The 24,897-nt window shown below is 50.3% G+C and overlaps 1 protein-coding gene across 1 annotated transcript in view; it reads left to right on the forward strand.

The window, feature by feature from the left end:
• Positions 1-1,677: 1,677 nt before the first annotated feature.
• CDH26 (cadherin 26) overlaps positions 1,678-24,897 on the forward strand; it is a 74,042-nt gene continuing 50,822 nt past the window's right edge. Inside the window, 6 exon segments of the mRNA XM_059897818.1 lie at positions 1,678-1,684; positions 3,138-3,368; positions 17,497-17,560; positions 18,903-19,099; positions 20,289-20,443; positions 24,235-24,317. Coding sequence (XP_059753801.1) covers positions 1,678-1,684; positions 3,138-3,368; positions 17,497-17,560; positions 18,903-19,099; positions 20,289-20,443; positions 24,235-24,317 — 737 coding nt within the window.

Below are 24,897 nucleotides of genomic sequence, written 5' to 3' on the forward strand. Positions count from 1 at the left end.
CCTGTGGTCCCTCAGGTGCAAGGGAAGCAGGGACTTGAACCCACGTGTGTCTCACTCTGGCGCCAACCTCATGAAATTGTATTGCTACTGAGGTCCAGGGAAAATTGATCATGCTTGTTTTCTTCCATAAGTAAACAAAAGTCCCCCCAAAGACCTAGAGAACACATTTGAGACTATAAAAATAAAATTAGGGGCTTCCCTGGTGGCGCAGTGGTTGGGAGTCCGCCTGCCAATGCGGGGGACGCGGGTTCGGGCCCTGGTCTGGGAGGATCCCACGTGCCGCGGAGCGGCTGGGCCCCGTGAGCCACGACTGCTGAGCCTGCGCGTCTGGAGCCTGTGCTCCCCAAAAAGAGAGGCCGCGATAGTGGGAGGCCTGTGCACCGCGATGAAGAGTGGCCCCCGCTTGCCGCAACTGGAGAAAGCCCTCACGCGGAGACGAAGACCCAACACAGCCATAAATAAATAAATAAATAATAATTTTTAAAAAATAAAAATAAAAATAAAAAAAATAAAAATAAAATTAAGCCTTTTGGGAATGCTCCCAGTCTTGAACTTCACCTGGTGTTATTGGTGGTGGAGGTGTCCACAGCTTCCCCTGCAGATACCAGGTCTGACCCTGACAGCTCTGGCCGAGAAGCTGCAGGCAGCCGTGGCCTCCAGAGCAAGGGTGGGCAGGGCGTGCGGAGGCAGGTGTGAGGCCACTGGCCTTGGGGCACATGGGTGGAAGGAGGCACTGAGAAGGGTTGCAAAGCACACATTTTTCTGACTTCCTTGATATTTCAAGGGTAAGTGCTATACATACAGCAAAAAAAAGAGACATGAAACAACTAGTACAAAGTTTTGATCATATATCATGGGACAAGAATAGAAGAGGCAAATATCCATGGATCTTACAGTTAATCGAACAAAATCAAATGCCAGATTTGTCAGTTTTTGATTGTGAGACCTCATGCAAGTTACTTTAGCTTTCTAAGCCTCGGTTTACTCATCTGTAACATGGGGATGATTGGAATAGCATCAGCTCACTAGTGTGCTGTGCCGGATCGCTAGTAAACTGGTAATTGACAGAGCTGGCACTGGTGGACCCCGGGGTCAGTGACTGTGTTGTCTAATCCTAGTTCTGTCCCCTACGTGCTGTGACTCTTGTTTGGTCACTTCACTTACCTGAGCTCAGTGTTCTCATCTGGAAAAAAAGCAAAAAGGAAAATAAAAAAGGTAGAGGCAGAGGGAGAACCACCTTCCAGGTTTGGCCTGGAGACACACAGATGATGGAGAGGAAGCTTCCCGACAAACTGGAAAATGGTGCAGAGTTAGAAGCAGGACTGCCAATGAGATTTGACTGATCGGGGCTGAAAACCCTCAGACTTCCTCCTCCTGTACCGTCCATCCACGAAAGATGACCTTGCTTTTGCTAGCCCGAATTCTTCCCCTCCCCACAATGTGGAAATGGGGTTGAGGAGTCAGGATCCAGTGCAGGGACAATGAAGGGATTCTGGCTAGCTGGGAAAGTCCCAGGGTTCTCCTTTGTTATAAAGAATCTGGGTTTTAGGTAAACTTGGAGATGCTGCAGTGGCTGGAGAATCTACATAATGACAGGGGAGGCAGGAGAGGAGGAGAGGAAGAAAGGATTACTTTGGGGTATCAGGAGATTATTTGGGGGTTTGGCAGGTGAGAAACATGAAGGGTAAGAGGTGATGGGGAGAAAAGGAAATTTGGAGAAGAGATGCTTTGTTTTACTAATAGGATCCCCATTAATGTTTGTGGACAAGCAAGAAAAGATTGCAATTTATTTCTAATCATTTTTGGTTGTGGGATTTGCTTCTTTTAACGTGATTCCTTGCAAAGCCTGGGCCACACACGGCACTGGTTTGTGTTAGGGCATACTGCAATAGTGTTCTGGACCATCCTCTGGGAAATGGCTTTTTCACCACGGGGATGGGCACTGCTTTATAGTTCATCAAGTACTTTTACAAGCATCTTCTCCTTTGAGTTTCTGCCGAGCAGTATGAAAAAGGCACAGTGTGCATTTTTACATGTGTGGATGCTTAGGGCTGTGCCCCTCATGAATATTAAGCTCTGGCCACTCACTAAATGTTAAGTTTTATTATTGCATTAATCTTTTCTTTTATTCATTTAGGAATGTACATAAACATTCACTCTGTGCCACACACTGTGTTCGGCAAACAAACGTAGTCAGGCATAGCTCCTGGAGGAAGCAATATTCAAAAAGACTCAGGAAGGATGGACGGGAATTATCTATGAGATGAATGACCTGGGGAGTGTGTGCGAGGCCGGGCAGGGGTGAGGGTGTGCAGTCAAGGAAGCCAGGGCGCTCTCCCAGACACGCAGTTGTGTGATTAAACCAAGTCACCGCCGGCAGGAGCAGACAGAACTGACTGGCCCTGTCCCAGTGCAAAAGGCCAGGGAGGTGAAGGCTGGACCATTCTGGCCTCAAATAATCAAATGCTTTTTTCCTCCAAGGGTGAGAGCTGCCTGGTGTCAACTCCTGCCTCCAGGCCCTGCCTCAGTGTGAAACATGGCCTTGGGGCACAGGGGTTGCAGAAGCACTTGTGTTAGGGTAAGAGAAGTGCTTGGAAAGCAGCTTCACTAGTCTGTCCTCCTCTCCCAGGCCTGAGCCCCTGGCCTGTGTGCAGCTCTGTGCAGGGCGCCCTAGGGCGGGGGTGGGGCAGCGAAGGAACAGCCCCTGTAGGGCCAGGGCCTCTGCCCAAGGAACTGCTAAAATCTGCACACTGTACCTTAAGACTTAGGAGCATTTTCATTCTACGCTGTAATGTAACTGCACCTGTCTTATGGTTTTCAAAAGCTGAAGTGACTCCGCGCTGTGCAGGAGACCAGCGCTCCCAGTCAGCACACCAGGCTCTTCAGGTGGCCCTGCTTGGCCTCTCTCGGCCCTGCGCCCGCTGAGGAACACGCCCAGCTGCAGCAGCTCTACCTGACGATTCAACCCAGCACAGCCGGGGGAGCGCGCGCATCTGGCCTGCCTCGTCCCAGAGAGAAGACTATTCCCCACAGTTAACACTGACGGGCCCTTCATCCATGCCATGAGCATTCCCCCAGCTTTCCCCACACCTGATAGTCCTGAGATTAAGGTAAGAGCTATTGTGCCCCTTTGGCAGATGAGGAAACGGAGGCCCAGGGAGGGCAGATGGCTTCCCCGGGGAGCCGTGCCGAGAACCAGCTGGAGGCAGGAAGCCTGGAGTTCAGAGCCCACCAGCTCCTCGAGGAGGAAGGCTGCGTGAATGTCACTCGCGACACCCATCTGATGCGTGCCATCCACGTGGATGCTGTGCTAGATGCTGCGGCGTGGGGACCAGACGCTGTCCTTGGCTGCAAGACACGAGCTCCGAGTGAGGTGACGCGGGGAGCCCGAGAGTAAATGCCACACAAGAGGAAAGGAGGCAGGACCTGGAGGGGCTGGGTGGAAGGGGGGCTGAGCGGGAATCCCAGGGTTAAGAGGCCGAGGAGCCGGCAGCGGCAGGAAGCAGTTTCAGCCCAGAGATTCTCAACCTGTGGTGCCTGGACCAGCAGCTCAGCGTCACCTGGAACTTGTCAGAAGTGCAGGCTGTGAACCTGAAAGCCCAGTCCTCCAGGTGGTTCTGATGCACGCTCCAGCCTCAGAGCCTCTGCTTCAGGAAAACTAAGATAAAGAGCACGGAGGGAGGGTGACACTTGGCAGGTCTGGAAAGCGGGGAGGAGGGGGAGGGGGTTACGGTGGTAGAGCCTGCTGCTTCTCTGTCCAACCAACAGACAGGATTTCTGCCTGCCTTATTCTTGGTGTTAGAACTCTGTTTGTATTTGAGCATCAGTGTGTTTTGGAAGGGTTAATGAATCCTGCCTGGTCTAATCCAGCCTCTCCTGTTGATGGTTAAAGATCAAAAAAGGAAATCAGCTGGGGACTTCCAGGGAGGATTATGTGGATCTGTAGTGGGTTGAATGGTGACCTCCAGAAAGATATGTCCACACCTCAACCTCCAGAACCTGTAAATGTGACCTTATTTGGGCAAAAGGGTCTGGTCTTTACAGGTGTAATTAAGTTGATGATCTTGAGATGAGATCATTCTGGATTTTCCAGGCAGGCCCTAAATCCAATGACACGTGTCCTTGTAAGAAACAGAGGAGAAGACACAGAGAAGCCATGTGAAGCCAAGGCAGAGACCGGGTGAGGCAGCCACAGCCAAGGAAGGCTTGGAGCCTCCAGAGGCTGGAGAGGGGAGGAAGGACCCTCCCCAGAGCCTGCAGAGGAGCTCTGTCCTGCCCACACCTGGCTTGGAGATCTGGCCTCCAGACTGGAGAGAATATGTTTCTGGTGTTTTAAGTCAGATTGTGGCAGTTTGTTGCAGCAGCCCCAGGAAACTAATACACCACCTGCCTATGTACTCTCGGAACTATTTCCTTCCTACTGAACACTGCTGTCCTAAAATGTGCCTTGATTTATTCCTTTACTTGTTTACTTCCTGTGTTCCCACTGGAATGTGAGCACCGAAGGGCAGAGTCTGGCTCCAGATCTGGTGCCTCGTAGGTGCTCTGCAAAGATGTGTTAAGTGAATGCACAGAAGAAAGTGGCATAACAAAGATTCAAACCCATCTTCTGACTTCAAGTAGATATTTTGTACTGTGCACATTAACAAAGTTACAAGGTAGATGGAAGGTCACCCAGCAATAGTACAGCACCAGGTGCCTGGTGCGTGTTAAATAAAACCAGATGAAGCACATGTCACAGCTCCAAGCCATTGCGTAAAATGGGGCAGGCCTGAATAAACGGCTCATTGAGCCTAAAGCGAGGTTTCTCAGTCTCGGTACTGGTTACAGTTGAAGCAGGATCATTCTTTTTTTTTTTTTAATTATTAGCACCTTTTAATTATTATTTATTTATTTATTTATTTATTTATTTGGCTGTGTTGGGTCTTCGTTTCTGTGCGAGGGCTTCCCCTAGTTGCGGCAAGCAGGTGCCACTCTCATCACGGTGCACGGGCCTCTCACTATCGCGGCCTCTCTTGTTGCGGAGCACAGGCTCCAGATGCGCAGGCTCAGTAGTTGTGGCTCACGGGGCTAGTTGCTCCGCGGCATGTGGGATCTTCCCAGACCAGGGCATGAACCCGCGTCCCCTGCATGGGCAGGCAGATTCTCAACCACTGCACCACCAGGGAAGCCCCCAGGATCATTCTTTACTGGGGTGGGAGCTGTCCTCTCTGTGCCTTGTGGGGTGTTTAGCACCATCCTGGTCTCTCCCTACCAGATGCCAGAAGCACAGTTCTCACCATCCCCAAGCCAGGTGTGACAACCAAAAATGTCTCCAGACATTGCCAGATGTCCCTGGGATGCAGGAACCATTGCTCCACGTTGAGAACCACTGACCTAAGGAATCTACACATGGACAAGTAAACTTGGCCTCCTCTGAAATCAGGGAACAAGAACCGCACCCCCCCTCCCCCACAAGCCATAGACGCTGACAGAAGTCCACCAGCTACAATCAGAACTGGATCACAGCAGGAGACTGCCAGGGGACACACATGATTTCAATTCACGGAGAAGCAAGAGGAGAAGTTGTGAAAGCTGGGCAAGGAGCAACAGGCTGCCAGGGAGAAGGAGGAACTGCTGTGCGTGGGCAGGACAGATGAGGGGGCAAAGCTACAGCCCCCTTATTGCCACTAACCCGGAGGGACAGGTCCTGAAGAACAACCGGGGAATCAGCACCGCAAGTGGACGGAGCAGAGAAGTGACACGCACAGGCCCAGTGAGCGCCGGGCCCGCGCCCCCACTCCTCACGGGCTGCCGCTCCCACCCACGCCTGGACGTGACCTCAGTCCAGGGGCTTCATACCGAGGCAGGTGGTGCAGAGAATCTGGGGAGACAAGCGTAGAGCCGCAGCGGGGATGATGCTGACGGTGGGGGTGATGTCGTCTCGCGTTTACGGGATACCTGCTGCGTCCCGAGCACCGTGTTATCCAGGTCAGGGTACCCAGAGAATGTCAGTCGTCACCATCCAGCCTCCATCTCCAACTCTGAAAAGAGCATAAACAGGAGAAAGGATTAGAGACATAACAGGTGACTTTGGAAGACCTCTCTCAGCCCTTTCTCGAGAAACCGGGTAAAAATTAATAAAGGCAGCAGAGGATGTGGTAAAGCCATCAATGAAATGTGGTTAGTATAACAAACACTGTGTCCCACCGCTCAGCTTTAGGAGATGCCATGGTTGTTCTGTATTTACAGCAGACCTTTTTGCTTTAGTGAATAAAATAATACCAAGACATTTCAAGTACCATTTCTGTTCCTCTCTTTCCCTCCTCAGTGGAAACCGGATTCTTAAAAGTGATGAATATCCTTCCCTTTTGGTAATATATGTGTGTCTAAAAATCGTACATAATATTGTTTCCTGTGTTACTTTTATGCAAATTGTATCTAAATGGACATGTTCTTTTTCACTTTCTTCTCCCTCCCCCTCATATTTTGTTTTTGAGAATTTTCCAGGTTGATATGGGAGATCTAATTCAATCACTTCAACTGCCACAGATTAGTCTGTTGCATAAATTACCTTATCCAATCCCCTATTAGAACATTTGGGTCATTTTCAATTTGTTAACCAAAACAACACTGCAGTGAAAATTCTGGTACATGTCTCCTTGTGCACGTAAGAGCGTTTCTCTAGGCTACAGATACAGGAGTGTGTTGTGGGATTATAGGGTATAAATGTTTTCCACTTAACTAGGTATTAACAAATTACTTTCCAAAGTGGCTGAAACAATTTACACTATCAATAATAGTAGGGCAGGAATTGCTGCTTGCCAGAGTCTTATTTTCTCAAATCTTTAAGGAACTGATTATTCCTACACTATTTCAACAATTCCAGTGCATAGAGAAAGACAAAAATCACTTGACTGTTTTTATGAAGGCTGCATAACCTGGAAGCCAGGGCTGACATAGATCACCACAGAACAGGTGTTTCCTTTGAATCTCATTCTGTTACACAGCCATCTCACGGAGTGGACGCTTCAACGCAGTAAGACGTAATAAGCCCCCAATCAATGTTAGCTACTTTCACTATCACTAATGTTGATGGCCCTAAATTAAATTGTGCCACCTAAGTATGTCTCAGTGTTTGAGGTAATTTATTCCAATCTGTTCAAGTCATCCTCTTCTATGCCTAAACCCCTCAGGTTTGCTAAAGGACCACAGACAAAGGTTTCAGGTGGGTCCCGGGTTTAATCACGCTCACATTTGGCAGGTTCCCCGCTGGCCTCCCTCTGGTGTGTGGTTGTACCCACAGCCCGTCCCCGCCCAGTAGGGCTGCGGCGACACTGGGCAGCTATCAGGAGCCCAGCCTGGGAAGAGACTTTGGGAGGCACAAGAATGCTGAGAAGTCGGCCCTGCAGCTGGGTCTTGTGTTTGTTTATGGAGCAGTTATTACAGTAACATCTGGATGCCTTAGATGATACCGGGAAAAGCAAAGATTATGTTTAGCTGTCTGATGTATTTTAAGGGATGTAGCTTTTATTCTGCATGATTAGGAAGTAATTAGCAGCTTAAACTTGATGCCTTCACTCAGAGTTGATTCCATGACTCTCTCTCCTAGTACAGGATGAGGAATGTGGTGGAATTCCTTTTATTAATAAATTACCATTGTCTACCCCCTGTTTTTAGCCTCAATGCAAACAGAGCTTTCTGTCCTTGTGTTGAATAATTGATCACTTAAGCTGACTTTTTCATGGGGCCCCACGAGTCTTGGGAAAGGCAAAATGAACAAGTTAGCCAGTGGCCTGACCCTCCAACAGCCTGCACCCAAACAGTCCCAGCCACCGCCCACCAAGCAGAAGAGAATTAAAAAAAAAACAGGGAAAAAGACTAAACTCCAAGAGTAGTGTAGGACCAGCGGGGTCCTCAGGATCGTGACTGGGTTAGTCTGTGTTCGGGTCCCACCTCCTCCGTGCAGCCTCCGTTTCCATCTAAAATCAGTGCTCTCCTCACCTGCAAAGTGGAGCAGGTGACAGTACCAACCTCATCGTGCTATTGGGGGATCCAGGAAAGAGACCACATGAAGGGCCTGACACCAAGTGGGGTACGAAGTGTCACACACACAGAAACACATGCACGCACATACGAGTGCAAGAACGTGTGTGTGCACACATGCACACATACATGCATGCACACATACACACATGAGCGATGGGGTTAAAGTGGGAACCACCTTCAGGACTGCTGTGAAGACTAAATGGCAGAGTGCACCCAAAGCACTTGGAATGCGGCCTGGCATATAACACAAGCTCAAAGAACAGTTATTGTTGTTATTATTATCAATGTTAGCTTGGTTTATACTTTTCACAAACCAAAATATGTCAAACTCTCACCCCTTCTTACTCTTTGGAATATACATGCTTGCTTTTTGCCAGAAAGACTCTTGCCAAGAAATGCTTTTGCTCTATGTATTTAGAAAACCCAGCCTAACCTATTCTTGGCTTTACACCAGAAGCCAAGCTGGCTCTACCTAAGACAGCACCCCAACCCTCCCCATAGGAAAGCCACTGCCCCTCACCAGACCACTGCCAGGTAACGCAGCTGAGGAGAAACTCCAAATGCCGGAAATAGATTCTCCCAATCTTCTGCATATAAAAAGGTTTTTAATTTTTTTTAACTGAATCTCATTAGTTTAAAACTCTGAAGTGTGATTCTGCTCCTTTCCCTGGCATTCTTTTTGAGATCAGGAAAAATGCAATTTTCCTCCTTGAGGAAAGCGGGATTACATGTGCACCGACTTTCTCTAGGTAACACAGCCTCAGCCCTATAATTAATATCCCCGCCATCCACAGCCTTATAATTAAACGTGACAGGCACAGGACGGGGAGGAAGTCACAGGAAGGCAGGAGGTAAATCACTGGGCTGGTTTCTGCCACCCATTTCCCAGGAGCCCACCAGGAGGGCGGGAGGCCGCACAGGGAACAGGAGTACCCCTGAAGCCAGCTGGAGGTCGCCTGCGCCCCCGCGATCATTTATTTTCCCCAGTGGTCTATTTTCCAAGGTGCTTCATGGAACATTAGGCAAGCAGAGCCTGATAATGGCTGCAGAGTCTCTGCCCACCTCCTAACATATACATTGCCCGCGGAAGACACAGCTACTCCATCACACAGGCCAGGGCCCATGCAAAAGGAAATGGAGGATTTGTCCCGAGTCCTTGCCTGCTGTTCAGCGTGACCATTAGTTTCTAGAAGAATACAGGCAGGGAAAATCTCAGGGAAGCTTCTGGGCTCGTTTCCATGGGTGTGGTCCTCCCGCCCCCTATGGGACCTCTGGCTTATAGATCTTCTGTCTCCCCAGGTCCTCCCATTCGTGCTCACCTAGCATCCCGCCTGCCCCCTCTGTTTCCCAGACCTTCTGCAGTAAGTTGGAGCCATATGGCTGGATGGGGCAAATAGACCAGGAACAGAAGTGGCACATGGGGCTGCCATGCTGTGAAAACCGTGCATCTCCTTCTTCTCTTGACTCCTCTTCTTTGGCAAACTTTGCAGAACGTTAGGTCAGGATGAAGCAGCTACGTGGTGGCAGAACCCCCTTTAGCTGGAGTGTGGCGAGCAGAGGTCCCCACCCATCAGCACTGGGTAAGCCCTGTGGTCAAGAAAGAACCCTTTCTGAGGTAAGCCACCGAGGGTGTCAGGGTTATCGCCTGCCACACTCCTATTGCCACTTGAACTGAAATAAGCACCTACTATGTGCCAGGCACTGGATGGAACATTCAACAGCATAGTAGAAAAGACAGGAAAAACAAACAAGTAAACACATGTTAAGAAGCCTGATCAATTCTGTGAAGGACACAAACAGGATTATGTCCTGGACAATAGTAGGGGTGACCTGTCTATCTATTTTGCTCAAGGAAGGCCTCTCTGAAGAGGGACATTAGGGCGAGATGATAAAATTCAAGAAACCAGCCCTGCCAGGTGTGGGAGGGAGGGCAGGGCATTGCAGCAGTGGAACATCTTATGCAAAGGCCCTGCGGTAGAAGAGAGTGTGGGACTCACTAAGGAACAGAAAGGGAGCCAGTGTGGCTGCGAATTGGTACAGGCGTGGACCAAGTGAGGTGGAGGATACAGGCGGGGACACATCACAGGGGCTCCTGTTTTTCCCAGTGAGAGGAGAGTCCATTGGAGGATTTTCAGCAAAAGAGACATGATCTGATTGACTTTTAAAAGGAGCACCCTGGCTGCTGTGAGGAGGAAAGGCTGCATGAAGAAGCAGCAGGGAGATGAGAGGGAGCCAGTGGGCGTCACCCCTGTGGGAGGTGACAGCGGCTCAGGGCAGTGGCCGGGGAGAAGGGAAAAGGGTCAGACGTGAGAAAGTTGTCACGGCCAATTAATCAGGTGCCACCAGTTCTCTAGGCATTTCTGCCCTGCGCCCCACATCCAGATGTTCACAGCTCCATTTGCTGAGGTCCCCGGCCCCTGCCAGCAGCAGCTCGTGGCTTCCAGCCTGGTCCCCTCAGAGGGCACTATGCCTTGACCCTAAGGAAAAACTGGAGGCCCTTGGAGCCAGGGGAGAGCGTCCTGAGAGGCAAGACGGCGTCTCACGTGGCTGCTGTTATCACAGCACAGGCCGGGTGACCCTGGCTTTCAAGCTGCGCCCTTCCAGACACAGATCTTAATGTGCCCTGCGCCCAGCACTTAACTCTTTCTCCACCGTCCCTTTGTTCCCTTTGGTTTGAATGTTGGCAAATGGCCTCCTGCAAGTTCTCTCCTTTCAAGCAGATGTCCTCTGCCCGGAACGTGTGCTCTGCTCCTTGAGAAAGTCACTCTGAAATGCGATTCTGCCTCTGAACTTCCTGCAAAAACTTGTTAAACATGCAGATTCCAGGCACCCATTGCACACCCACCAAATGAGACCACTCAGGAAGGGCCCCAGGCAGCTCCTGTTCCTAACAGCCCCTCTGGTGACTTCAAGGAGCAGCCAGTTTAGAAAACCACTGAACTGACGTGTCACTGAACAGGAGTGCAAAGGTGCCTCCTTTTCCCTTCCCTGAACTTGCACTGAGGGACTGCAGCGCGACCTGGCGCGCACGACCCGGAGTTAGCTCTGACTTCACAGGTTGCGGGGGGGTGGTCCCCATGAGAGCCCCTCCCTTCAGATGCCAGCCCAGTGCTCCTGGGTCCCCAGGCCACCTGCGCTTCTGACCCACTGGCTACAGATTTGGGCTCCCACAACTTCCCTGGGTTCAGTAATTTGCCAGGAGGGCCCTAGAACTCAGGAGACCGTTATACTTAGGATTAGCATTGTTACGAAGGACACAAGTGACAAGGAGCCAGATGAAGAGGTGCTTAGGGCCAGGCCTGGAAAGGTCCCAAACACAGAGCTTCTGTGCTGTCTCCCCTTGGAATCAGGGCTTGTCTCGTCCCCCTTCTAGCAGATGGATGTATATCACCACCCAGGGAACTCACCTGCACCTGGGTTCCAGAGCTTTCACTGTAGGCAGGATGTCTGGATCATTGGCTGCACCACTGAACCCAGCCTCTAGCCCCCTCCCCTCCCCCAGTGTGTGATATCACAGAGGTCTAAGCCCCAGCCCTCTTGACCACATGATTGATCTTTCTAGCAGCCCCATCCTGATTTATTTCATTAGCATAAACCCAGGTCTGGTCCAAGGGGCCCCCATGAATAACAAAGATACTGCTATCACCCAGGAAATTCTAAAGATTTAGAAGTTTCCTCTCAGAAACCAGGGATAAAGGCCAGACAAATCCTTTATTGTATTGCAGGGACGTCTGTACTGTACAAATGCTGGCCACTGAAGGATTCTGAGCTTCAACAGAACCAGTGGGATGCAGCCCCTAGGCACAGGAGACCCCCACCTCCTTATCAGAGGCCCAAGGTGCCAGGAATAAAAGACACTATTGGGTCTGGCCATTAATCATGGGGTGTTGCTTGCTATGGAGATAAAGGAGTTGAACTGGGAGAGAATTTGGAGAACATTCTGGAAGGAGCCTATAGGAGGGCTATGTGAGTCTCTGGGAAAGCCAGGGTGCCTGAAGGGCAGGCCAGGTTCTGTGGTCTCCACGTCTCTCCAGGACCACAGGCAGGCAGAGCTCGAAGACGGGCGAGAGGAGGAGTGGCCGTGTCCGGCACAGGGACCACTATCTGCCCTCAAGCACTGTGTCCACTTCCAGGCCCTGAGTTTCCATAGCAACTCCAGGCACTCACCCTCCCGGCCCCACTGCTTCAGGCTTTAAATGGGCAAGTGAAGGAGAGAGGATAAAATTTGGCTTTTCGTTGACTAGGACCAGGATCCAAGAATTAAATTGCTCCTATTTAAGACCGTTCTCTCCCAGCCCTGTGAGAAGAGGTAATTTCACAAATTAGCCAAGAACCCTGAATAAGCTAACGCCTCTGCGGCAGGAGTACGGCTCCCTCCAGTGCAGAAGGCTTGGGCCCTCACATTCACCATGCTTTCTGCCGCCCTTTCCCTCGGGGCCTGTTCAGATCACTCCAGCTTCTCTCCAAGGAGCCAGCTAGGTCTGCTGGATGCTGCCAGCTCCAAACAGCCGTCAGCATTCAAAGTAGCGACTTGGGCCAGGAAACATGGAAAGGGGGAATTCTGTGTGGGTGACTAATGGATCCAGCATAGAGCCACTCCCCAGTCACAGCCGCCACTTTAAAATTAATTTCCAGGTGACAATAGCTGTGTGACTATAGACAGCTCAGCGCAGAGATGGCCAGTCAGGCTCACTCCCAGAGGCCTGGTCAGCGATTTCCAAAGCATCCACTCTGCAGTTCCTGATTCCTCCACGAAAGCCTGGCTCTCTCCTCCCATCTCCCAGTCCCAGGACAGAATCTGGGGGGAGAGGTGAGGGTGGCCGGCCTGACCCATTGCCGATGGCAGGCCCTTCTCCCCGCTCTGCCTCCAGGCCCCCAGGTGAGTAAATTAGGTAAACCTATTTGAGTTCATTTGAGGCTGGCAGGTTTTCCTGGTCAGCCCGACCTCCACAAACACCTCCACAATAAGATTTCTATTAGGGAAAAATGGCTTCAGAGTTTTAAGCGTGTTTCCTGCCCCGAGTGCCATGGTTTTAATTAACAGTATCACCAAGTGGCTCTCCCTGGCAGATGGCAGCAGTGGAGGCCCGGGGAGGCCCGAGGAGGAAAGAGCAGAGCAGCTTCTGTTTGCGTGAATCCTGCCAGCACAGAAGCTGCATCTCAGGGTAGAGTGACGGCAAAGGGAGCTTTCAGGCCACAAGCATATTCTGGCGGAATCTGGGGCTGTTTTGGCTGCCAGGCGCAGCGGGCTCGCACAGTCCACGCCACGGTGACAGGCGGGGCTGAGGCCATCCCCGGTTTGCTGCAGGAAAGGTGCGGTGAAATCCCAGCTGCAGCTGGCACACGGGCGGCCAGGCTGCACGCTGGCACAACACACCCCCCGGGCTTCCCAGGCCCCGACGTGAGTGCCAGCCTTGAGAAAATCAATCAGCTGCAGCTCTAATTACAGGCTCAGCTCACCCCACAACTGGCACCATGAGAGGCAGGGCCCTGCATCCCGGCCTGGCAGAGCCCTCAGTTGGACCAGCGTCCAGCTGCAGTGTGGCTGCAAAGTGCCCTTCCCTGCCGTAGTGGCAGAGCCACTACCAGACAACTCGCGGGGGAGCCCTAAGAGAGCATTTTCATCAGCTGCTCACCCGGCAGGGTTCTTTGAGGCACTTGTTAATTTTCTTGTTAATAACAAAAAGAGGCAGGGATTCATTGTGTCAACCCCTGTTCTCCCCCTGACTCTCAGTCTGTTTGGCTTCGGCCAGTCATGTGAGAACGACCCCCGACCAGCAGTGCAGATCAAGTAAAATGCAGGCAACCCTCATTATCCATATATTGTCAATTCCTGGAAATGCTTTGGAGAGCAAATTTTCATCGGAAGCTCATATCCCATTATGTGAAATGGGAAAAAACAATAACACATTCCCAGACCGTCCAAAAACCCCCAACCAATTTTCCAGATATCACTAAAACACTCCGAAACACCTATATAACAACACACTAAGGATTTTTGCATAATGCAAGTATGTAAAACACCTACTTTCTAATTAGTCCACACCGAATGAACTCATGGAGGGGAATTTTACATGCAGTATTTAACTGCACTGAACAGAATCAGATTCGAAATCTATTTTCCTTCTACACTGCAAGGGGCAGGTATAAAACATAACCCCACAAATGCAGACACACATTGAAGATAGGCTCTCCCTAAGTTAGAGCGCGGTTGGGAGTGCCCCCGGCACCCTGCAGGAGCAAGCAGGGCGCCACCAAGGGCTCAGCCCGGGGCCGGGAGGTGGGGGGATAACACACACACCCGCCTGCGCAGCCTGTGTGTGAGGCCTGATGGGAGGAGAGCCGGGGTGCAACTGCAGCGCTCGCCCGGCCTGCACCCGGCCTGCATCCGGCCTCACACCCACGCCGTGCTTTCCACTGCACACCCTCACAGATCCATCTCAGGGACGTTTTATTCTGCGAATGAATTTGGGGGAGATTTTGACAAGTCATTAAGGTGACTATTCAGGTCATGGAAGTTTGGGTGGCGAGGTGCTCAGTACTTGGTCTCGTCTCCCCAAAGTTACTTGAGCAATAACTGTGTGTCACAGGGACGACTCTGACCACGGGGGGAGGGACCAGCCCTCCTCTTCCCCTTACCTGCTCAAGAAAACGGCCCCTCTGCTGTTTTCCCCTTCCACCTCATCCCCACGCCAGCCCAGGCTGGTGTGACATCACCAGGAGGAGGGACAATGCAGGAAGAAAACATGGAGCAGGAAGCAGGACAAGGACCCCTGAGGATAACCCAGCCAGAGAGTTTGGGAAAGAGGAAGTCTCTGGAAAAGGCACCAGTGAGAGAGCGTGAGGGAGGAGAAAGCCAAGAGAGGGGTTTAAGGTGTGGAGAGAAATAATAACTGGATCTTTTTAAAGTTCTTTGAGAAATTCACATTGGGAATTCACTACCTTGAGGGCTTTTGGTGGCTGGATTGTGCTTCCCTAAGTGGGACACTGATTTGAGACAGGACAGGTAGGGCCCCAAGTTCCTCTGGAAAGTTTGTTTCAGTTTTTCCTCAAATCCGCTTTTTTGTGCAGCAGCATCCAGTTTTTAAGGGGGCCATGTGCGCCCCCAGGAAGTCTCGTCTTCGAAGTGTGCCCCAAAGGCACGGGCCAGAGTCACAATGCCTGGTCTCCTGCAGCAGGGGCACCTGTGCTTCCCGGGTACAGGGACCTGCAGCCCTTTCCCTTTGGATGCTGCGGCCGTTTCTCCACCGGGAACATGTGCCACCTGCATCTTCTCATTGAAGATGCACTGTCACCCTGTCCCGTTGCAGATGAGAACTAAGCCCAGAGCGGGCAGGCAGCTCCCCAAAGGCCCTGCCGACCTCAGTGAACCGGGTTTGGACCCAGGCTGGATGATTTATGTAGGTATATATCTACATTGTTTATATATGCATCTGTATGTGTGCATAGCTATGTGTACATGTAGGTATACACATATCTGGGAGTATATGTGTATCCATGTGTACATGTACATGCATGTGTGTCTGTGTATGCATATATACATGCCTATATGTGTGTGTCCACGTGTGTATGTATCTATGTGTGTATATTTGTATGTCCATGCGTAGGTCTATGTGTGTATGTGTAAGTATATATATGTGTGTCTATATGTATGGATGCGTGCTTATAGGTACTTCTCTGTGCATGTCCAGGGCGGAACTGTAAGATCCCCACAGACAGGAGGCAGGTGTTCCATGGCCGTGTCCCCAGAACACATTCTCCAAGGACCCCTCAGTTACTACCTGCTGGTCTCACTTCTGGGTCCCCACCCCGCCCTCCCCTGGGCCCCATTCTGGGACTCCCAACCCTCAGCCCTGCTACACGGGTCCCACTTTCCCTAGAGGCTGCCAGGACCCCCGGCTGCTTCCCTGCCCACGTCAGGCGACTGCAGGAAGACACGATGGGCAAGGCCTTGAGGGGAGGCCTGGGAACTGGCAGAAACGAAGGCCCCTGGAAGGAAGTGAAATCCCCTCTCACTTAACAGCCTAATAAGGATTTGAACCAGAGTCTGCGAGGAATTGTCAGTTTAACTGTTTTCTCAGATGTGGAGACCACGTCTCGGCTTTAAAGCGCGGGGAGAGGAACGTGTCAAGCTGGAGAAGGGAGGATGGAGGCCTCTGGCGCTGGCTCCGCCTGGCCTGAGCACCCCCAAGAGGCCCCAGGAAACTGCTCCGGGCCTCCCTAGACCTGGGGCTGAAAGGGGGGATGGTGGGGAGGCGAGAGCCAGATGTGCAGGTGAGAGAGGAGGCAACCACCCACAGGACACCGCTGGAAATGATGTCAGCAAGACACAGCGAGGAGCCGCCTGAAGACTTGAAGATATTTCCAGATGCCTGGGCAGCCTGATCCACTGGAGGGAGGGGCCAGCGGAATGAGAGGGTCTGCGAGGGTCACAACCGGGTCCTCAGGGAACTGCACAGAACCGGTCAGGTTGGACCATTTGGACACTTTCACATTCTCTGCAGGTGGAATTCCACCCCTGACCCGCCCTGCAGGTGCCTGGGCCCCTGCCACCCCGTCCTCCCCTCCCCTCCCCTCCCCTCCCCGCAGTATACGCTGCTGGGCCACACTGGCCTCCTCTCTGGCCTTGAACACCCTAGCCCATCCCGCCTCCAGGGTCAGGCCGGCCGCCCCTCTGCCTGGGAGCCCTCCCAGCTCCCCGGACGGCGGCTCCTTCTGGCCACTCAGGTCTCAGCCTCCCTTCCCTGACCACCCTCCCTAAAGCTGTGCCTCAAATAAGTCCCACCCGACACCCTCTTCCCCTTCCCTAATCCGGTTTTCTTTCTTGCGCCTTGCACGATCCCACTTTATCTTAACTCCTTGCTAGTGATTTTCTTTCCCTCCTCCTGGAATGTGAGCTTCCTGGCGGGCATGGACCTGGTGTGTGCTGATCGTGCTGCATTCCAGACCCTGGAAGAGGCCCAGGCACACAGTGGAGGCCCATAAATCCTTGTTGATGAGTGAATGATCAACCACAGCAGCGGGACTGGCCTCATGGAAACATTGTCAAGAACCCCCTATTTAAAGGCAGCATCTCTCTGAGCCTTGGTGCACCAGTAGGAATGTCCTCTGCGGTCAAGGAGCAGAGAGGACGGCCAGTCCTCTCTGCAAGGGGCCGACTTTTGGGAGCAAGAGGGCATCAGTGCCCACTGGGAGTACACGGGAGCCCTGGGGTCCTTGGTGCCGGCCACAAAGCCAATGCTGAGTTTGTTTAGAATCCTGCTCAGGATGAAGGATGGCTCTCACACTGGAGATCTCTTAATACAACAAGCAAACACCAGGGGATTTTTCTAAGGCAGCTGCTGCCAGCAGGCGGGGCAGAGGCTCCCTTTCCTGGCTTGCTTCTGCCATCTGCTGGCCACTCACTGACATGCCTCGGAGAAGAAGGGTTTATTTTCCAGTCTCACACAAGCTTTTGTCTCCTTCTAGGAAGAAGTCGTTGCCAGTTTTATCCCTCCCTTGGCAGGAGCCGCCTGGCTGACCCATCCCTTGAGTAAGGCAGGTTCTAGGCCACAGGTGGGTTGGGGAAAGTCACTGGCCCTGCAGCTATGACTTTTCCCCATTTCACATATTAACTCTGTTATCAACCTCAAGCCTGTGAGTCAGGGGCACTATTACAGATGCAGGCGTTAGGGCACAGAGAGTTAAGTAAGCCGCTCAGAGCTGCACAGCACAGGGGGTGGAGCCAAGCAGTAAGGCACCTGAGGGCACGTTCTACCAGCAACTGTGCAAATGGCCCAGATGCCCTCCCCCTCCTGCTCCATGGGGCCCCAGGGGAGCACCAAAGAAAGAGGGATGTGGGCAGAGTGGAGGACGGAGGAGAGGAGTCCTGCAGTTCATCCTCTCGGAGGCCTGGAGAAGCCTCCATCTTTTGAGCCTCCATCTTCTGATCTGGAAAATGGGAGCATTGAACTACATGATTTCAAGGTTCCATCCAGGGTTCTCTGGACAGGATAGAGAGACAGAGGTATAATGGTTAGAGCCCAGGCTCTCTGGTCAGAAAGACCCATGGTAAAGACCAGACACTTCCACTCACTAGCTCTGTGAACAGGAGGGAAGTTGTGTGCAATCTCTAAGCCCCAGCTTCTCCTCTCCTACCTGTTAATGAGGATAAAAATGAGGCCAGTTGCAAAGCTGTTAGCACTGTGATGGCTCAGAATAAGTGCTCAATAACTATCACCTGTCATTACAACGCTATTAAAGGCTCTGAGAAGTCCCGCAGGAAAGCCCGCTGCTCAGCTTTAGCTTAGCTTCTCCCCAGCCCAGCTGCCTGCAGAACCATCGCAGAACCCTGCAAGATGCATTGTTGCACAGAGTGCATTTGCCCTCATCAGTTTACCTTGCTTCCTAAGAGCCATGAGAGCCTCAGGCCCCACCGAGAGCAGAATCAGGGTGGGAACCCCGGCCCCTTGACTCCGAGCTCTATGCTCTTTCTTGCTCTTACAATGTCTCTCTACCCCAAAAGCAGTTCTCACAACCAATAAACAAAAGAATTAGGAGCCATTCTCCCAGGCTCCCAAAACTAAATATTTCACGTTTGGATTCTGCAGCGCTTATTTGTCAGCTTTACAGACCACAGGCAATTAAGAGTCCAAGCCCGGGAAGCCTGTTGTTAATAATTCTGTCATTATTCTCAATTTTCAGCACCACCACACATGAAACACACATTTCCAATTTCTTTAAAGGTGCTAAATGGCTTTTGCACTGTGTCGTGAAAGTTTACCATCAGCCAAATGGCTGCAAAGCGGACCCGTGGTCTCCAGGCCCCGGGCTGTGATAACTACTGGTTTGGCCTGACCCACTGGGGCGACACCCTTTCTCTGTTTCATTCTCAGGACGGGCGACCTGGACCACGGCAGCCGTCAGGCACACTCAGCCTTGCTGGGCGTCGCTGTTCACCAGGATTTCACAAGGCCCAGAGCACAGGATGTGAACAGGAAACCGCTCCTTCCTGCTGGGGCAACACCCCAGAAATGGATGGAGAAAGCCGGTGGCCAGCCTCTCTGTTGGGGTCGGAGTCGAGAGGAGGGAAGTAAGTCGGCATCTGAGGCAGTGTCTGCAGAGAGAGCGAGTAGGAGGGCGAGTTCAAGGGGCCAGGCAGCAGAGGCTGCAGAGCTGCATTTCCTTTTCAGGGCGAGGAAGCCTTGAACCAGAAATCAGAGCTTTTAGGAGTGGTGAGGAGGCCTGGATGTAGACGGCGGGCGACCCCTGCCCTGATGCTGTGACGGCAACCAGCTCCAGGTGACGGCTGCATGCCTGCATCTTACGCCCACCAGCCAGCCTTCCGAGCTCTTTCCTAGAGTGACTCTTCTCCTGAGACCCCCGTGGGCCGCCCCCATTAGTAAAACGGGACACGACACGGAGAGGCCAGGAGCTTGAGACGAGGCCCTGAGGATGCCGGGGGGCTCTCCCCACACGGGCGAGTCACGATGTCCCTTTTGCGTGATGCTGCGAAGAGTGAACGTGGTGACCTCACCGAGTGGGGCATCTCAGAGGAGAGTGGAGGGGTGGTCAGGTGAAGGGAGCAGATAAGTGGGAAGGGGTGACCCAGCAGGGGGAGAAGTTGTGACGAAGGACGTCCTGTGCCAGGAAGGGCCAGGGTACGTCTGAAGGACAGAATGACTGACAAGGCATGGGGCGTCAAGGGCCACATGGAGGGGCCTGGTGGGCAGGGCCACGGGCGGGGCAGCATGGAGGGTTTTGAACAGTGTGCTGTAAAGAGAACATGGTGGCCTCACCTAGTCAGTGGGGGGGTGGGGGTGAGAGCCCCACCTCCACAGGGAGAAGCCCAGAGCATCTGTGTTCACAGAATGTTCTAAAGGACATTGGGCTCCACAAGCCTGCCCCAGAAGCCACCTGTTGGGGAGAGGATGGGGGACCTCAGGGACAGGTGGAATTTCCCCTAAACACACACACACACATACATTCATACACACATACACACACACACATATACCCACACACACATACACCATCTAGAGCAGCCCAGCTGGGGCTTGTGTGTCTCATGCCAAAGGCTTCATCTAGTTACAGGATCTCTGAGCTCCCATCCAGCACAAACATTTCATAACTGGGTCTATTTAGTGTGGTGATTGGCATGCAATGACTCATCAATAAATGCTCACCAAGAGGTACTGATGAGACAGAGATAGGATAAGACATTTAACAGCAAGCAAAACATCCAGGAGACACAGACAGCACCCTCCTCACCTCCCCCCCAGACTCAGAGAATATCAGGTTTACAAAGCTTCTTGGTTTGAAACGACCAAGGACCCTCACCAAGCAACACTGGCCTCCCTGTGGACATTCGTACCGATGGGACACAGGGGCACGTACTGACGTTATAACCCAGCAGTTCTGCATGCCTGAAGCAAAGGTAAATATTTCTTCCTAATTTTTCTGACTATAGAAGTAATATATTCTCTAGGCATAAAATTTAGGATTTATAGAAGCATATGGAGAAGAAACCCAGCCGTTGAGCAGTAACCACTATAAATAGTTTGCTCTCTTTCTTCCTAGCCATCTATGCTCAGACATTTTATTTTTGCAAAAAATGGGGATAATATAAAAAAATTATATTCTGATTTTTCTTCAGAATTTTATTTTTAGTATTTTAGCATAATAATAATATATTGTAACACTTTTAATGGCAGTGTATTATTCCATTTACCTGGATATACCATAATGGACCCCCATTGTTCGGTTTAAGGTGCTTCCAAGTTTTCATGTACGTAGTTTGGGGAAAGTTCTCCTTCCAACAATGGCAGGCTAGGGTCTCTGAACCAATCCTCCCGTTTAAAAAATAACAAAATCTGGGACTTCCCTGGCGCAGTGGTTAAGAATCCACCTGCCAATGCAAGGGAAGCGGGTTCAAGCCCTGGTCCGGGAAGATCCCACATGCTGCGGAGCAACTAAGCCCCATGCGCCACAACTACTGAGCTTGCACTCTAGATCCCTCGCGTGGCAACTACTGAGCCCGCATGCCACAACTCCTGAAGCCCACGTGCCTAGAGCCCATGGTCCACAACAAGAGAAGCCACAGCAATGAGAAGCCTGCGCACCGCAACGAAGAGCAGCCCCCGCTCACCGCAACTAGAGAAAGCCTGTGCACAGCAACAAAGACCCAGTGCAGCCAAAAATAAAATAAAATAAATAAAACATGAGAAGAAATGAAATAAATAGAAAATTTAAAAAATAATAAAATCTGGACAAAAATTTAAAAATACCTGTTTTAAGATATCAAGGAGTTAACAGATTAGTGAGAATGAGGGGGCAAAATCCGAGCCCATGAGACAGGAAACCAAATATTTGAATGAATGAATGAATAAATGGATGAATGAGTGAGTCAATGAATGAACAAATGAATGAATGAATGAATGAGTGAATGAACAATCTGACAAGGAAGGAGCAAATGGGTCGAACCTGCAGGGCCTTTTAGTAGAAAGCGGCAGCCGCTCGGGCTCCATCTCTGTCTCTCAGCAGCCGACCCGTCACTCATCTTGCTCTCCTGGAAGCTGTGTGTGCAGAGAACAGCGCTTGTTTGTGCTGCTCTGGGTGTGTTTGCGTTTAGGATCATGAAGTTTACTCAATTAAGAAATAGAGTGGAAAGGAGGCCTCTGCTTGACAGACAAAACAAAGCAAGGAGAGGGGAGAGGGTCTAGGGCAGCTTCCTCCTGCTCTCAACTTTAAAGAAATAACCACTTTCCCTGCATCCTTTTGGGTGGCAATGAGTTTCCTGGCCACGTCTCTTTTCCTACAAGAACTGCACTATAAGTCTGTGTGTACATGTTTACAGCTAACCTTGAGGAGCGTTATGTGAATTTATTTAATCCTCACAACAAGCCTGGGAGGTAGGAACTGCTGTTGCCATATTATAGAGATGGGAATGCTAAGACCAGAGAGGTGATGTGACTTGCTCGTGGTCACACAGCCACAGGTGGCAGAGCCTGGATTTAAACCCTGGCAGCCTATGCCCTTGATCACCAGAAACCTCAGAAACCAATGTGATGATTTCTAAAGAAATTCAGCACATGTCTGCCAAATTGAATCAGCCTGCTATTTCCAGGGAAATACCCAAGTGCCTTGGGTTTAATTTAATGAAACCTATTATTGGAAAAGATATACCAAGATATTCATTTCTTAAATGATGGGAATAAGGCTGCAATTATACGGTGTTGTTTTGAATCGGGGTTGGCCCCTCTGTGAAGAGAATGGCTGAGATGAATGGCAGCTTGGAGGCTGCAGGGGGCTTGGGGTCCTGGAGGGTGTGCAGGTCTATCGGTGTCACACCAGGAAGGGAGTGCCAGAACCGCCCCTCACCAAGGGCTCAGGAAGCTGAGCTAAAAGGCTCCCTAAGATCCCTTCTTGCTCGAAAATGATGTGACCAACTCAGGCCGTCTCTCCGGGGGCTTCTTGCTACCTGTGTGGGGTGGCAGACAGCCCACATGGCATTGAGCTGGCACCCACTTCTTCAGGCTTGGGGGCCAGTGTTAGTTTCCCTTCCTGTCCCTTGTATCATTGCTGTCATTCATTTCAGTTATACATAAGCACACAAAAGGTTATGTAGAGAGATACACATACTTGAATACATTGTTGCTATTATTTTTTTAAATAAACTTATTTTCTAGATCAATTAATAATAAAAATAAAAGTTTTTATTTTACCTTCACCTCTGCCTTCTTTGATACTCTTCTTTCTTTATGTAGATCTGAGTTTCTGACCTACATTATTGTCCTTCTCTCTAAAGAACTTCTTTTAACATTTCTTGCAAGGCAGGTATACTGGCAACAAATTCCCTCAATTTCTGTTTGAGAAAGTCTTTATTTCCTCTTCACTTTTGAAAGGTAATTTCACAGGGAACAGAATTGTAGATTGGTGGGTTTTTTCCTCTGAACACTTTAAATCTTTCACTTCACTCTCGTGCTTGCACAGTTTTTCAGGAGAAGTTGGATGTAATTCTTATCTTTGCTCCTCTATAGGTATTGTGTTTTTTTCCTTTGGCTTCTTTCAGGATTTTGTCTTTATCTTTGATTTTTCTGTAGTTTGAAAATGATAAGGCTAGATGTAGTTTTAGGGGCATTTCACTGTGTTCAATGTTCTCTGGGTTTCCTGGATCTGTAGTTTGTTACCTAAAACTAATTTGGGAAACTCTCAGTCATCGTTGTTTTAAATATTTCTTCTGTTTCTTTCTGTCTTTCTTCTCCTTCTGGAATTCCCATTACGTGTGTGTTACACCTTTGGTAATAGCCCCACAGTTCTTGGCTATACTGTTCTTTGTTTTTTTTTTAATCTTTTGTTCTCTTTGCTTTTAACTTTGGCTAGTTTCTGTTGAGAGATCCTCAAGCTCAGGGATTCTTTTCTCAGCCATATCCAATCTACTAACAAGCCTGTCAAAGGCATTCTTCATTTCTCTTAGTGTTTTTGATCTCTAGCGTTTCATTTTGGTTCTTTCTTAGAATTTCTCTCCACTTACATTGCCCATTTGTTCTTACATGTGGTTTACATTATCCATTAGATCCCTTAGCATCTTAATCATAGTTGTTTTCAGTTCCTGGTTTGATAATTCCAGTATCCCTGCCATATCTGAATCTGGTTCTGATACTTTCTCTGTCTTTTTAAATTGTGTTTTTTGTCTTCTGGCATGCCTTGTAATTTTTTATTGATAAGTGAATATGATGTACCGGGCGGGTAAAAGGAAATGCTCTAAGTAGGCCTTTGGTAAAATGGTGAGGAGTTGGGGGAGGGGAAGGGTCCTTTAGCCTATATTCAGGTCTCAGTCTTTTAATGAGCCTGTGCCTCTGGGCTGTGAACTTCACAAGTGTTTCTGATTTTTTTTCTTCCCCTTAGGTGGGACAGAATGGCTGTTGTGAGCTGGGAGTTGGGCATTTCCCTTCCTCCAGGTCAGTTAGGGGCTGGTAAATCCCCAAGAGGTTAGATTCTGGTTAACTGGTTTCTCCTGAGGGCAGACCTGATTAAGAACTGAAAGCTCTGGTGTATTTCAAAATGGTTCCTTTTTCCCTCCCCTGCTGGAAGCCAGAGTGAATCCACGACCCCCACCCCTCGCCCCGCCCATGCTCACTGCGGAAACCTGGCCAAGCTCCTCCAGGTAAAACTCACACAAGTGTCAGGGCCCTGACATAGGGTACTCCTGGAGTTTCTCTCTCCCAGGTTTTTCACACTGAGCTTCAGCAAATCACCAGAGTTCAGATTTCCCGACCCCAGTACTGGCCTCTGCGGAAGTTTCTGCTCAAGTAAGTTGTGTTTCTCTCTATTTGCCTGTCATTATCTCCAGTTTGGGGGGCAGCAGTTTGCCCCGTGACCTCACTTCTCTGACAGATCGAAGAAGAGCTGGTGCTTTTTCAGTTTGTTCAGCTTTTTATCTGTTCTTAGGATGGAGTGGCGTCTTTCAGCTTCTTACATGCTGGGCCAGAAACCAGAAGCCTCTAATTATATTTTTCACATCATATTTTTATGGTTTCCTCCCATTCATGGCAAGTGTTATTAGTTTTCCATTTAGAAGATGTTTTTCCATTTGGAAGGTTTACTTTTTAAGTACATTTATTTTAAGGGGAAAAAAATGACTGTTGTATTTTTTAATGAAGAAAATAACAGGACCAGCGTTACACAAACAGCAAAGATCTTGAAGGTGGTATTTGAACGACAGAAGTTGGGGAGGCCGGAGATAATGGATGTAACGCAGCAGGAACACAGTAAGTGTGCTGTAAAGCAGAGCTGTTGTCATTATCATCATTAGCCCTGGTTAGCTGGCCCAGTGTGAGTGAAGGAGCCGGCTTGTGCTAACCCGCTTCCAGCCACCGCCCTCTGGAAAAA

The sequence above is a fragment of the Balaenoptera ricei genome, chromosome 15, assembly GCF_028023285.1.
Source record: "Balaenoptera ricei isolate mBalRic1 chromosome 15, mBalRic1.hap2, whole genome shotgun sequence".
Taxonomy (NCBI): Eukaryota; Metazoa; Chordata; class Mammalia; order Artiodactyla; family Balaenopteridae; genus Balaenoptera; species Balaenoptera ricei.